Consider the following 13,982-nt stretch of genomic DNA (forward strand, 5'->3'; position numbering starts at 1 on the left):
AGGAGAGCATCGAGTTTTCCTTGTTCCACTTCAGCTTGTAGAACAAACTGCAAAAGCTAGTGTTGGGTGATTCAGATTTTTCACTATTTTGGAGATATCTGTGAATATCCAAAAAATTGCCTAAAATAATTGACTTTGGGGTTTGTCCATCCTTTTTAGCAGCATGTAGATTGGAAGCTGCTGATGGGATAGCCTTGTTTTGAATGCTTTTGATGCTTTTGTGCTTTTCTTCTGGTCATTCGGTGCTGACTGTCGTCCTGCTTTGCTGCGCAGTTGCATAGGACTTGGGAAGGTGTTTAGGGTCCTAGCTAAAGTTCTGTTGGGACTAAACTGGAATTTGCTTCTGTGCAAGTGAACTTGAAGAGACATGACATTTTTGCTGAATTTTCCCATCAGTGAACAAAGATGTTTTATTTTTGTTTTGATAACACATACTCACACATGCACATGCACACATGCATGCATGCATGCACACATTCCTTTTGAAATCGCTGATTATAAGTTCATGTAGGTAGGAAGCCTACTGGATTAGTTCTAAATTTGCTTTATTGAATTCTTGTGTGCTTGGCCCTGTAGACACTGAGTCCAGAGATGAGGCTCTGAGATTTCATCTAGTTGGCAGCAGCTCAGAATTTATTTTTGGCATTAGGGCAGAATTCTATGAAAGAAATCATATTATCATCTCTCCCTCTGCGGGAAGGATAGTTTCTCAAAAGTGCCCTGCAGATAGGATGAAAATAACAAAATTGGCAGACCGTTATCTTTCTAGGTGCGGTGTAGAAACACTGAACTGATGACTGATTTCTCAGTGAACATTTAAAAAGGGTTTTTCTCCTCACTGATTAAGAGGATGCCAGCAGCCACAGCTGAGTCAGTGGTTCTTTAAGTCACACCCTTGCTTGTCCTCTCATCCCTCCCCACCCTGGCTACCTTGGGGCCATTCCGGAGAGCTGTCCCACTGTTCCCTTGGTAAATATTTGATATGTTAGTAAAAGGTAAGGACTAGAAGATGATTTAATTATGCCCTTTAAATTAGAATTGTATAGTGTGTAGAATTGTATGACATGCAAATTTCTATGTTGGTAGAGCTGTTACAATAATAGATCAATCAGTTAATACTGTAATTTCTGAAAATCAAGAAATAACTAAAGTTTACACTTTTAAACATTTTGACAGAATTTAAATATCTGTCAGATCATATTATTCCTAGTCTTGAGATCCTCCAGAATCTATCCATCGTGTAGAAAACACAGTTTACTTCCATGGGCTCATGGACTTCTGACTTTGTGGGGCTGCTTGCCGTCTCTCTTGTCTTCTGTCTTGTTCCTCCCTCAGGGCTGTTGCATTAGCACCTGCCCTTTTCAGTCTAACCATCCCTGTGTCAGAGAGGGCATCCAGAATCAGTCCCTCACCTTCTACCTGAAGTGGGGGCTATTGTCTGTCAAATCTGTCATTAATTAAATTAGCATACCATGGTATATTACCTATTATGTCTCTTTTATTATAAATTTATTGCCATCTTCTATGTTGTTCATTGCTAAATCACCAATGCCTTAAAATGGCTATTGGCACATAACAGAATTTCATGAAAAGAAATAGAAACAAATATAATAATATGATGACTACATACCAGGTATTTGTTGTTTTTAAAAGAATTTAACAGCTAACTGGAAGGTAACAAGTAAATATAAAGCTTAAACCAATTGACTATGAGACAATTGGTCTGTATTGTTTTAAACTGATAAGCTTGTGGCAATTTGTTATTCAATCAGAAAAGTAATAGTAGTCATTTAAGGCCAGAAAATCTGACTGGGCACAGAACCAGTACATAGAGTTCTGAGGAGAATTGAATTTTCTGATCTAAAAGGAGGCCTTAAAGAACCAAGAGGGTGACTTCTGCAGTGAGTTTGGTTTTGTCGGTGGTGAAGAGTTTTTGAAGCATGAAGGAATATTGTATGGTAGAGTTATATGAATTTTTTTGTGTAGTTGACATAGTGACTTTTTCCCCTTGTGAATTTTACACAGATCAGAAACCTCTAGATCTTGCCCATGGTGCTGAAATGAAGCATATTCTTGTTGGCAATAAGGTGTGTATTGGTCAATTCATTCAGTGAGGTTTAGGGGGGAAATTGAAGGAGTGCTTAAGTTCTGTCGATGTGTCTTTAATGAGATGTATTTCCAGCAGGTCCCCTACAGAGCGCTGCGGAGATATGAAGGTCCTCTCTGGAAGGTAGCGTGGGCCAGCTTTAAGTAGGAAGCTGGAAAGATTCTTACTGCCTTTTCAGTGATTTCAGACATACAGCATGTCCCTGACTGACAATGGTCTGTGTCTTAGTTAGGGTTCTATTGCTGTGAAGAGACACCATGACCATGGCAACTCTTATAAAGAAAACATTTAATTAAGCGGAGGCTCGCTTCAGAGGTTCAATCAGTTCTCATCATGGCAGGGAGCATGGCGGCGTACAGGCAGACATGGTGCTGGAGCTGAGACTGCTTCATCTTGCAGGCAGCAGGAAATCAACTGAGAGTCACGCTGTGCAGTATCCTAAGTATAGGAAGCTTCAAGACCCGCCCCCACTGTGACACACTCCCTATGAGATTATGGGACTATAAGATTGTGGGGCCAATTACATTCAAAGTACCCCAGTCTGATTTATGAGGTTTTGACTTTTTAGTGCCATTAAAAGGATGTGCACTGATAGCAAGTATACTGTGATTTGTAATTCTGATCTTTTCTTGGCCTGGTAGTGTGCTGTGACATTCTTGTGGTGAGCTGCAGTTCGCAGTCAGCCATGTGGCCTTGAAGGTAGCAACCAAGACTGCACAGCACTTTGTTGCCATGATACTTTACATGGTGTGTTGTATGTTTTTACCACCCTGCAGTGGTGTACATTGCCAGGCATGCGCAGGCTCAGAACGCTCTCCACTCTGAGCTACACCATTTTAGTTATAGTATTTTCAAGACACGATTGGCATACCCAGGCATAAGTTGAGGAGGCTCTCTGTAGATGATCGAGACCTTGGGTCTGATATTGTAAGCCACTTTTATACTCTTGCATTTCAAGAGGCTTCCTTTCATTGCATCAACACTTTATTTAGGCTGGTTGGTTTTTTTTTTAAGAGTCAACCCTGCTAGCACTTAGTATTATGTTTACATCTGTAAGCAGTCCCTGTATATGAAATTTTTGTATTTTGTAATTATATAAAATGAATTTAGGTTAATTCTTTTCTTTAAACAGTCATCCACAACTTTGAGGGAATTGTGCTCAAAGCCCAGAGCTGCTGTTTTCTGTAAATAGCCCCGGACAGACCCGTTAGAGCTGTGTACTGTGGCCTTACCAGTGTGGCGTCCTTTTGTGCCCTGTAGTGAACCCTGTAGTGAGGGTCTCTTGTCGTTGCTCAGTTTCATTACTGTCCATTGTGCAGTCCTCCTGCCTAGCCGACAGGATGTGTCTGTTTGAGCTTCATTCTTTTCGTTATTACATATTTGAATCCAGATGCATCAGCATGGAAAATCTTTATCATTTTTCTGTAGAGTTCAAGATTTTTTGGCTGGAAGTTATTCTGGGTAGTGTTAGAACATGGAGTTCTTTCCTGGTATAGGAAACAGTGAGTATTCGTATGCTTAATAAATTTCAGAATATAAATTTTAAAATACTAAAAATTTTCATTTATTTCTTTTTCTTTGTCTTAATTTAATTTTTGTTTCTGAAGGTCTGACGCAGTCCGTAATACTTACCGCCAGGGATGCAAGCACCTGACTCAAGCAGTGTGCACGGTAAGAGACTGCTTAGTGCAGACTGTCATTGCAGAACTCTGGAGATTCATGGGATCTATGTGTGTTTTTACACTTAGAATAATCGAAGTTAAAGAATCTCTGTTTGTGTGCGTGCACCCCCCCATCATCCTGTTTATTTCCACTGTAGCGTTAGAAACAGGTGATCTGTAAGCATCTAGACAGAGTGGTAAACATTGGCGATACACGTGTGTCTTTTTCATGGGAACATCTGGACGATGGAAGTATCTCTGAGGCTGCAATAGAACTGAAAGCCCATGCCGAAGTCAGGACTCCTAAGTTCTTTGTACTCGCCTCCAGTTGTTTTATTTTACTGTCCAGGAGACTGAGATGTCTCTATCTACCGGTGCACAGGCTCCTTCAGTCCAGTAGTGCTGTGGCAGCAGCAGAGCAGCTCATCTGCCCTCCAGTGCACACCCCTTGCCTCTCCCATGCCAGTGCTCTTGGGATCAGCAGCCCTCCTTCAGTTCAGGATGCCCCTGTGACTGAGTCGGGCCCACTCACAGGCCCTCCCGTCTTGTCCACTCCAGAGCAGAGCTGCTCACCTTGCCCTGTGCTCTTCTGTCGCTGCCGTCCTGCAGGTTCTCTTCCGTGCCCACTCCTGTTCTACTCTGTACTCAGCTTCTTACCCTGTTGGGGTCGTTTTATTATTTCTTTTTTCACAAAACAAACTTGTTAGTTTCTCCCCTCTAGTTTTTAACACTTCTGTCATTGACTTCTGTGGAATTTATTAGGTTCTGTTGTGTGCCAGTTCTGTCACTTCTAATTTTTTATGCAGTGGTCTGCTTCCAACTTCATCTGTGAACCATATCAGCACAAGCTAAAGAGACTCATTGAATACTGACACTATAAATAAATCAAGCTATGTTCAGTTTCTAGTTTCTTAGGATAGACACCTAGGTTGATCTACATCTTTTATATAGATATTCCTACCCTTAACTGACCTTTAAAAATTACAATAAAATTTCTATACTATAGAATGTAACATTAACTATTTTACATTCCGTGGTTCAGTGGCATTACATATACTGCACTGTTCTGCACCTGGCTCTAGGAGTTTTTCATGTTCCCACATGGATGCTCTATTGCATACAAACTTCTACACCCTCAACTATTGCTGTCCATTGCTGCACTTCTGTTTCGAAGGACTTGACCATTCCAGGTACCATGTATAAGTGGAATCATATGTTTGTCCTTTTGTGATAGGCTTTTTTCACTTAACATAGTGTCCTTCAGATTCATCCATGTGTGACATGTTGATAGAATTTCCTTCTTTTATTTATGAATTAAGAATTGTATTTGTGCTGGGTCATTTTGGTGCCTTTAATCCCAGCACTCAGGAGGCAGAGGCAGGTGGATCTCTTTGAGTTCAAGGCCAACCTAGTCTGCCAAGTGAGTTCCAGGACAGCTAGAGTTGTTCCACAGAGAAGTCCTGTCTCAGAAGACAAAACAAACAAAAAGCTGTAGTTGTAGAAACAGCATACCTTATAAGTTACTGTTTTAACTGTTGTCAGTGTGGGGTTCAGTAGTTTTAACTGTACTCAGTTTGCTATGAAACAGACTTCTAGAACTTTTTTCTCTCATGACTAGACTATGCTTATTGTGTATTCCCCATATTCTGTCTCTGCAGACGCTGTTAAGCACCATCCTGCTTGCTATTTCGAGCTTAACTGTTTTATGTGCTTTATGGTGGAGAATCATGCATATTTGTGTCTTGATGGTTAGCCCATTCCACTTAGCATAACCCCTAAAGATTCACCTGTGTGGAGGCATAGACAGTTTTCTTTTCAGGAATCATTCTCCTTTGTACTCATACACTACATTTTATTTATTCATTATTCATCTGTCAGTGAACAGTGATGTAATGAACATGGGTAGAAATTCCTTTGAGAATATATTCGTAAACATAGACCTGCTGGTTTACATGATGGTTGTAGATTTGGTATCTGGAGGAGCCCTCTCTACCAGAATAGCTTGGTCCTTTATTTTCCTACCAGTAATGCTGGAGGATTTCATATCTCACCAAAGCTGCCTACTGTTGTTTTGGTTAGTGGCCATTGTAGTGGGTGTACTGTGGTATCTCATTACAGTTGGGATTTGCCTTTCCCCATCCTGGTGGTGTTTGGCATCATTTAGATGCATTTTGAACGTTTGTGAACAATTTTTGGAGAAATATCTGCTTAAGTCCTTTGCCTGGTGTTCAGTTCAGTTGTTTCTTTTTTGATGTTCTGTCCTGGGTGTTCTTTCTGACCGGATATTCGTACACATGATGATGTGGTGTTTTTTCACTCTCAATGATCTTTTCATTTGGGTGATCATGTCCTCTGCTGTACGGAGGATTTAGATTTTGACAGTCTCATTTACCTGTTTCCCTTGGTCACTTCTACAGTAACACTTTGTGTAGGATAGCAGTTCAGGCTCACTCACACAGTTTCCATCCCTTACATTTCCTTTCATCAATTTCATTCTTCAACTTTAGACACTGTCAGCTGATCTGCTTAATTTTTGGCATGCCATACAGTACAGTTCAGCTTCATTCTTCTGCCTGGGGATGTCCAGTTGTGCTCACACCATGTTTTTAAGTCTGTGCTCCCCCACCCCCAGCATGCTTTTTAAAATCCTTGACTATACACGAGGTCTGCCTTACTGCGTTGGCTCATGTCCCTGCGTATCATTACAGTTTTCTTCACGGTGGCTTTGCAGTATGTTTTAAACTGAGGAAGTTTTGGGCCTCAAACTTTTTCATTACTTACAAGATTGTTTTGTCTGTTTGTAGATTGTTGAAAATCCATGCAGATTTTATGGAATTCCCAGCCATTATTTTTTCACTGTTGCTATGGAAACGTCTTTTCTGACCTGTCAGTAGTGCTACACTCAGGGCTTGCCGACTTCCGCAGCAGCCTCAGATCACCTTTTAGCATTGTGAGTGCTACCCAAAGGGAGGCTGCTTCATGTAGCTCAGGTTGGCCTCAGACTCCCTGTCTAGGGAGGATAGGTGACTTTGAACTCCTGATCTTTCAGTCCCCACCTTCCAAATGCTAGGGTTACAGGCATGCACCCCCATGCGAGGCATAGATATAAAATTAAAACAAACAAAAAATAAAACTTTAATTTCTTGGATTTAATTTGGTTTCTCATAGTTTGGTGGGATTTTGGTGAGTACTGGGATTGAACCTAGGACCTTGTGCATGCTCTCATAGTTTCTTCAGGTTGAAACTTAAAATAGTGAGATGAAACTTCTGTACTAACAGTTTTAAACCACATTTTTCTATTTGTAGCTGTTTTGATTTCTCCCCACTAGCTTTGGTAGTTTTTTCGTTATCATTTAAGAGATTTTCTAATTTCTGTTGTGATGATTATTATTTAAAAGATTTTCTAATTTCTTTTGTGATTTCTGCTTAAAGTCAGTAAATAATTCTAAAAATTAGAAGTGTGAGTTTGACTCCCAAATAATCAAGCTTTTTGGTTATCTTGTTCTTGATTAATAATTGCATTTAATTTGGAATATACACTGTATGATCAGACACACTGACTTCGTTCAATAGCTGTGCTTATGGACTATAATAGTAGTGCATTTGTATTGACATTGTAAAGATAGATGTCTCTGCTGTGAAAAGCTTTCGTTGCTTTTGCAGAGAATATTTTCTAGCACCTGTGTAATGGTTCACACCCATCTGTAACTTTAATGCCAGGGGGTCCAGTACCCTCTTCTGACCCCTGCTGATACTGTACCAATGTGGTGCATATATATATATATATATATATATATATATATACATGCATAAAATTAATACACATTCAATAAAATGCATCTTTAAAAAGAGACAATATTTATTTCGCTACTCTTAAGTAAAATAGCTATTAAGTTGTGTCATGTGATGTTCACATTGTTTATTTCTCTGGTTTATTGCCAGTTGTTATCAATGGCTGAAGTATTAAGATGTCATCTGTATGTGTGGAGTTTTATATCTGTAACTGTTTCTGTTTGCAGACTTGTTGATGATGTTTTCCTAATTGACATTTTGTTTTGAGATTGATTTTGTTTGATGTTAAATGACCAGCCTGGCCTTTTTGTTTCCCATCCATTTATTTTGAACCATCTGTCTCTTGTGGGTGGGTTATACTTTAGTTCTTTTTCCATTCCAGCAGCTTTTGACTATTTTGGTTTGTTGAGACAGGGTTTCTCTGTGTAGCCCTGACTGTCCTGGAACTCACTCTGTAGACCAGGCTGGCCCTGAACTATCAGAGATTCACCTACTTCTGCTTCCCCAGTGCTGGGATCAAAGGCATGCTCCACCACCTGCCTCACCAACCTTTGAAGTTTCATTAATCATTTTGAGTGTGTTTTGCTTATTTGTCCTCTTATTAGGTCCCTTCCAACGATATCCTTGGTATAATGAATTTTAATGTTCTGGAGAGTGGATACTGTTACGTGTCTTTATTGAATCATTTTCTTGGTTTACTCTGAAGTATAAACCAGAGTCTCAGTTCAGATTGATCTAGTTGGGTGAGTTCTGAATCTGTTCTGTGTTCATGGGTTGGTTAGTGATGTGAACAGAGGGTTAGCGAGATCTCCAGACTATTTCTTCAGAGATCGTCCTTCTCTCTCGGGTGGTTTTGGCTGTCCAGCTTTGCCTTATTGGTTCTCAAAGACAGCTGACTGCCTCAGCTGTGCCCTTGCAGCTCTCATCTCCCTGTGTGGGCTGCAGGGGAAACACCTTGGGTAATGGGAATGACGTCCATAGATTCTGACTGTGGCTTCTCTAAGAGTGTCCCTTCTCTTGTCTATGGATGGTGGTTGCCATTCCAGCTTCTCCTCTGCTGGTTTTGTTCTGGGTGAGGGGTGAGCAGTGGAGGTCTACAGAATTGTCTCATAGTTATTCTCTACTGGCGTTCCTGTAGTAGAGTCTTGGGACAGAAGTCCTTTCCTTATATTTTTAAATACCTTCCATTTCTAAGTTTTTATTAAAAATGATTATTTCTAATTCTTTTTAACCTCCTTTACCACCTCTTCATCAACCTCACCTACCAATTACTCCTGTATACTCAGCTCAAACATTTTCTAGAAAGAAAGAAAAAATCCATCAAGAATGGTACGAAGAAATTGGAGCTTTGTTATGTAGAGAGTTGTACAGCTCAAGTACATCCTAACGTATACTTACTGGGAAGTAAGCCTAATGCTGCAGACCCAGTGAACCATGGGTACTTTCCTGGAGCGACTAAGGTGATGGCCAGGTTGGCACGGATAAATTGCAGGGCCGAGTCTTCTAGGTGATCTGCTTCTTTGATTTTTATCAGCTTTTGAGACTGTTCATAGTACTTACATTGTGTTAATATGTTGACTTTTGTGATGGATAATTTCAGAGACTTTGTTTATCAGTGAGTGAATGTTTTTTGACTTCTTTGTATCCAGGTGAAACCCACAGATAGCTGCCTCTTCTCCATCAGATGCTTCGATGACTCGGTTCATGGCTTTAGGGTTCCTAAGAACAGCCTTCAGCAGTCACGAGAGGTAAGCTTCTCATGCATCAACTTCGTTAGCTTTCCCAGAGCTCAAGCACATTTCCTCAGTATTAACATCGAAGATCTTGTTGATTATACTTATTAAAAATAGATTTATTGAAAATGGAGGCCAGTAAGATCTCAGTGGGTAGAGATACTGGCCACCAAACTGGTGATGTACATTTCCTATCCAGGACCCATATGCTGTGGCACACATAGACTTGGGAATAAATGTATAAATATAACTAAAATTTTTAAAATAAATAAGATTTACCTGTTTATTTGTGTGTGTGTGTGTGTGTGTGTGTGTGTGTGTGTGTGTGTGTGTGTATTGTATGTATGTTTGTGCATGAATACAGCTGTGTGTGTAGAGGTCACAAGACAACTTTTGAGAATTGATTCTTCTATCTTGATGAACAGGTTGTTTTTCTGCTGTTCTGTGTACTTCAGGCTAATTGATCTGCAGGCTTCTGCGTAATTCTTCAGTACCTCTTTGCATTCTACTGGAATGCTGGGATTTCAGATAGGAGCCATCACATCCAGCTGGGTTCCAGGAATCACACTCAAGTCACCTGACTTGTGTTGTGAGCACATGCATCCAGGGAGCCATCTCACCAGTCCCCACTTTTTTAAATAGAGTTTTTGATGTATTTATTGTTGTATTCTCACTTTGTTTGCATCTGCACGATCATATGTATGCTAGTGCGTATGCAAGACAGGGGAAGACGGGCTACCACCGTTTGGCAAGAGAATTTCTTACTGACCTGGAAACTTGGTTCTTGCCCAGTAGGTCAGAGAAGCCAGGGATCCCTGGGAATCACTTGCCTTATGCCTCTGGCCTTTTGCAAATGTTTTAGATACTGAATTTAGGTCTTTGTGCTGGTGAGTTATTGTGATAGCTCCCCAGCCCTGACAATGATACTTTTTATTAGGAATAATCCTATGAAGTTTTTAAAATTTGGTTTTGGTTGTTAAAAACTAAAACAAGTAAATATTTTCTGCTTTTAATTTTTTTGTTTTGGCTCATACTGACTTTGGGGGATAAAGATTAAATAACTGTTTAAAAGCATAGCCCTTAAACTATAAGAAAACTGTAGCATGGAAAAATTGCCCAAGAATGTGCAGTTTGTATGTCAGAAAATATGAAGTAGAATCCAATTGTTGGGAGGCCAGTTGCAGTATAGTCTAAGCCCACTTCACTCTCTCTGACTTCCTCCCACATTTTCCTCATCTCCCTATCCACTCAACTTTACCCACTTTCTCTCTCTCTCTCTGGTTCTCTCTCTCTCTGGCTCTCTCTCTCTCTCTCTCTCGCTCTCGCTCTCGCTCTCTCGCTTTCTCACATCTAGGCTGTTTCAAATTCTGGTTATTATGAATAGAGCAGAAACAAACAAGGATGAGCAAGTATCTCTATAGTAGAGATTTTGGGGTCTATATCTAAGAGTGATATAGCTGGATCTTGAGGTAGGTCTAATCCAGTTTATACACCAGCAATGATTAACTGTTCCCCTTCCCCATATCCTCACCAGCATGTGGTGTCATTTGTTTTTTTTAATGGTAACTATTCTGACAGGTCTCAAAGTAGACTTGAAATGCAAATGGCAACTAAGGATGTTGAGCTGTTTGTGTTTCGTCCTTTGAGAGTTCTTCTTAGTTCTGTAAAATCCAGTTTTATAAAATGTGTTTGTATGTGTGTGTGTTTTTCGAGACAGGGTTTCTGTGTAACAGCCCAGCTGTTCTGGGACTTACTCTGTAGTCCAGGCTCACCTTGAACTTACAGAGATCCATTTGCCTCTACCCCCTGAGTGATAGGGTTAAGGTAGGATTAAGGGTGTGTGCCACTACCACCTGGCAGTTATTTATTTTCATGATTTTGAGGTTTCTCTCTGTCTCTCTTTCCATCCCCCTTCCCTCCCTCCCTTCCTTCCTCCCTCTCTCCCTCCCTCCCTCCTTCCTTTCTTCCTTCCTTCTTTTGTTCTTTGTATAGTTTAGATACCAAGCCCCTAGCAGATTTTTTCCTTTCTGTATGTTGTTGCTTTGCCCATATATCTTTTACCCAAGATATATATATATATATACATCTTTTACCCAAAAGATGTAGTCTTTTGCCTTTCAGAAGCTTTTCAGCTCCACGAGGCCCCATGTACTAATTGTTACTCTTAGTGCCTGTGCTATTGGTGTCCTCTTCAGAAAGGCCTTTCCTGTGTCAATGAGTTCAAGCCTATGCCTACTTTTTCTTTTACCATATTCAGATATCATATCATATCTATTCTTGTCCTTGATCCATTTGGAGTTGTGTTTTGTACAGGATGCTAAATATGGATCTATTTCTATTCTTCCACATGCAGCTATCCAGTTTGATCAGCACCATTTGTTGAGGGTGTTGTCTTGTCTCCAGTGTGTATTTTTTTACTTTGTCAACATTCAGGTTTTCTTAGTTGCGTGGACTTGTATCTCTGTCTTCAACTCTGTTCCGTTATTCAGCATGTCTGTTTTCACACCAATACCATGCAGTTTTTACTAGTATAGCTCTGGAGTGAAACCTGCGGCCGTTCTTTCATTAGTTGCTATTGTTTTAGCTATCTTTCTTGTGTGTGTGACAAATCATTATGAGACGAACAACCTCTGAAAATACCATTGAGTTCGTTTTGTATTGGCCGTCCACTGCTAGGCCTGGAGCCTGTCCTTTAGGGTGGGTTGTATACCCAATGAGATTCCATTGGAGAAGACTAATTTTTCCTTTGGGAGTTTTTATCTATTGGAGATAGTAATTATACAGTGTTTTTGCTTCCTCTTCTGTAGTTTCCCTGAGTTCTGAGGGGAGGGAGTTGATGGAGAAATCTCATTTAGGACTGAGTGTTCCAAGGTCTCTTACTCTCCGCACTTTGATGTCTTGTGAGTCTTTTTGTTCCCATCTACTGGAGGAAGAAACTTCTCTGACAATGGCTGAACAAGACACTGCTCTATAAGTATAACAGAATATCGATAGTAGTCATTTTACTGCTACGTCCCTTTAGCAGAATTTCTCCTATTTAATTTCAAGTTGTGGGCATCCAAGTAGTATTGGGTATGGGTTTCATCTCATAGGGTGGGCCTTAAATCCAGTCAGATCGTTGGTTGGTTATGTCCACTATGGCACCAGTGTATCTTGCAGGTAGGCCACCCTGTAGATTGAAGACTTTTAGGTTGGTTTATGTTTGCCTTTCTCCTCTGGCAGTGTGCAGAGTGCTTCCAGTACCATGAACATTAGTCAGTAGGGGTGAAGGCTCTAGGTACGCAGCAGCTCAGGTTCTCCATGAGTTGTCTAGCTGTTGTCTTCAGCAGTAAGGCCTTACTATAGTTTGAGAAGAGCATCCCATAGTCTTGGCAGTAGCATGGATGGTCTGGGTTGTCCATCTGGCCCCTTCGGCAAGAAACTTGATTAGATGTAACCCATTCCCAGAATTGGAGGTTTCATTTGTTGATGAGAGATTCTAGTTGGGGCTTTGTCTCTCCTGTTATTTGGTGTTTCCATTTAGATTTTTTTCATATATGTGCATATTTTAACAAGTTCCTACTGTTAGGTTTTCATACAACCCCTCAAATGACCCTTATATTTAGCTATTCCCTCCTTCATGCCCCTCTTCCCTCCCCCTCCCTATTTGATCATCCTGTTCTATACCTACTTCTGTTCATTAACTATCTATTCAATTTATCCTACCTAGGAAGATCCACCCCACCAAGTCCATTACCCTATACTTAACCTCTGTGGTTCTATGGATTGTACCTGCTTGTTGAATGAGACTTCATAGTTAACACCCCATATAGTAAATACACACCATAGTTGTTGTTTGTACTCCACTCAGGAGAGTTTTTTAGTTCCAACCATTTACCTGCAAATTTCACAATTTCATTTTTTTAACAGCTGAAAAATATTCCATTGTTTAAATGTACCATATTTTCTTTATCCTTTCTTTTGTTGACAGATATCTAAGTTGTTTCCAGTTTCTGACTGTTATGAATATAGTAGCAATAAACATGGATAAGCAAGTATCTAGAATGATATTGCTGAACCTTGTGGTAGATCTAGTCCTAGCTTCCTGAGAAGCTACAACACTGGTTTCCATAGTGCTGTACAAGTTTGTACTCCCAGCGGCAATGGATGGGTGTTCCTCTTATGATAGAGTACACATTTTAAAGTATATTTTTATGATTCTCTGAATTTCCTTTGTGTCTGTAGTAATGTCCCCCTGTACTGACTGGCTCTGCGTGTCAACTTGACAGATTGGTACTAGGGTAGTGAGGTGTTGCTGTGCTAGTCTTGATGATGTTCCGAGGAGGACAGTGGAGGGGCTTTGGAACTTCGGGTAGAAGAGTCATTGAGTGTTAAGAGCTCTGTGGGATGTTCTGCGGGAACTTGGAAGAAGAGAATGTTGAGAGTAGTGCAGAGGCTGGAAGCCTGGCTTGTGAAGTTTCAGAGGCAAGTTTGAAGACTGTCAGGGTCATTTGTTATTTTGAATTAAGATTCTTTGGTTCTGATAGCTGAAGCTGAAGAATCGGCTGTGATCAATAAGACACCAGACCTTCTAGAGCGAAACTTTGCTTTGATGCTGGTTGGCTGAAGCTGAGAAATTAGTGGTGAAGAGGAGACCAGCGTTACTGAGGTGAAATCTGGGAAGTGTTTCCTGAGAGCACGGACAAGCTG

The 13,982-nt window shown here is 40.5% G+C and overlaps 1 protein-coding gene across 4 annotated transcripts in view; it reads left to right on the top strand.

Moving 5' to 3' along the window:
- Positions 1 to 13,982, top strand: part of Osbpl1a (oxysterol binding protein like 1A) — a 177,718-nt gene that overhangs the window by 44,287 nt on the left and 119,449 nt on the right. For 2 of the 4 annotated variants that reach the window (XM_048447930.3, XM_048447933.3), the window contains exons 8-12: positions 2,026 to 2,087; positions 2,183 to 2,230; positions 3,536 to 3,609; positions 3,715 to 3,778; positions 9,210 to 9,308. In XM_048447930.3, coding sequence (XP_048303887.3) covers positions 2,026 to 2,087; positions 2,183 to 2,230; positions 3,536 to 3,609; positions 3,715 to 3,778; positions 9,210 to 9,308 — 347 coding nt within the window. The remainder of the gene's footprint in view (positions 1 to 2,025; positions 2,088 to 2,182; positions 2,231 to 3,535; positions 3,610 to 3,714; positions 3,779 to 9,209; positions 9,309 to 13,982) is intronic. The other 2 variants (XM_048447932.3, XM_048447934.3) reach the window with 1 other exon arrangement.

The sequence above is a fragment of the Myodes glareolus genome, chromosome 13, assembly GCF_982192425.1.
Source record: "Myodes glareolus chromosome 13, mMyoGla1.1, whole genome shotgun sequence".
Taxonomy (NCBI): domain Eukaryota; kingdom Metazoa; phylum Chordata; class Mammalia; order Rodentia; family Cricetidae; genus Myodes; species Myodes glareolus.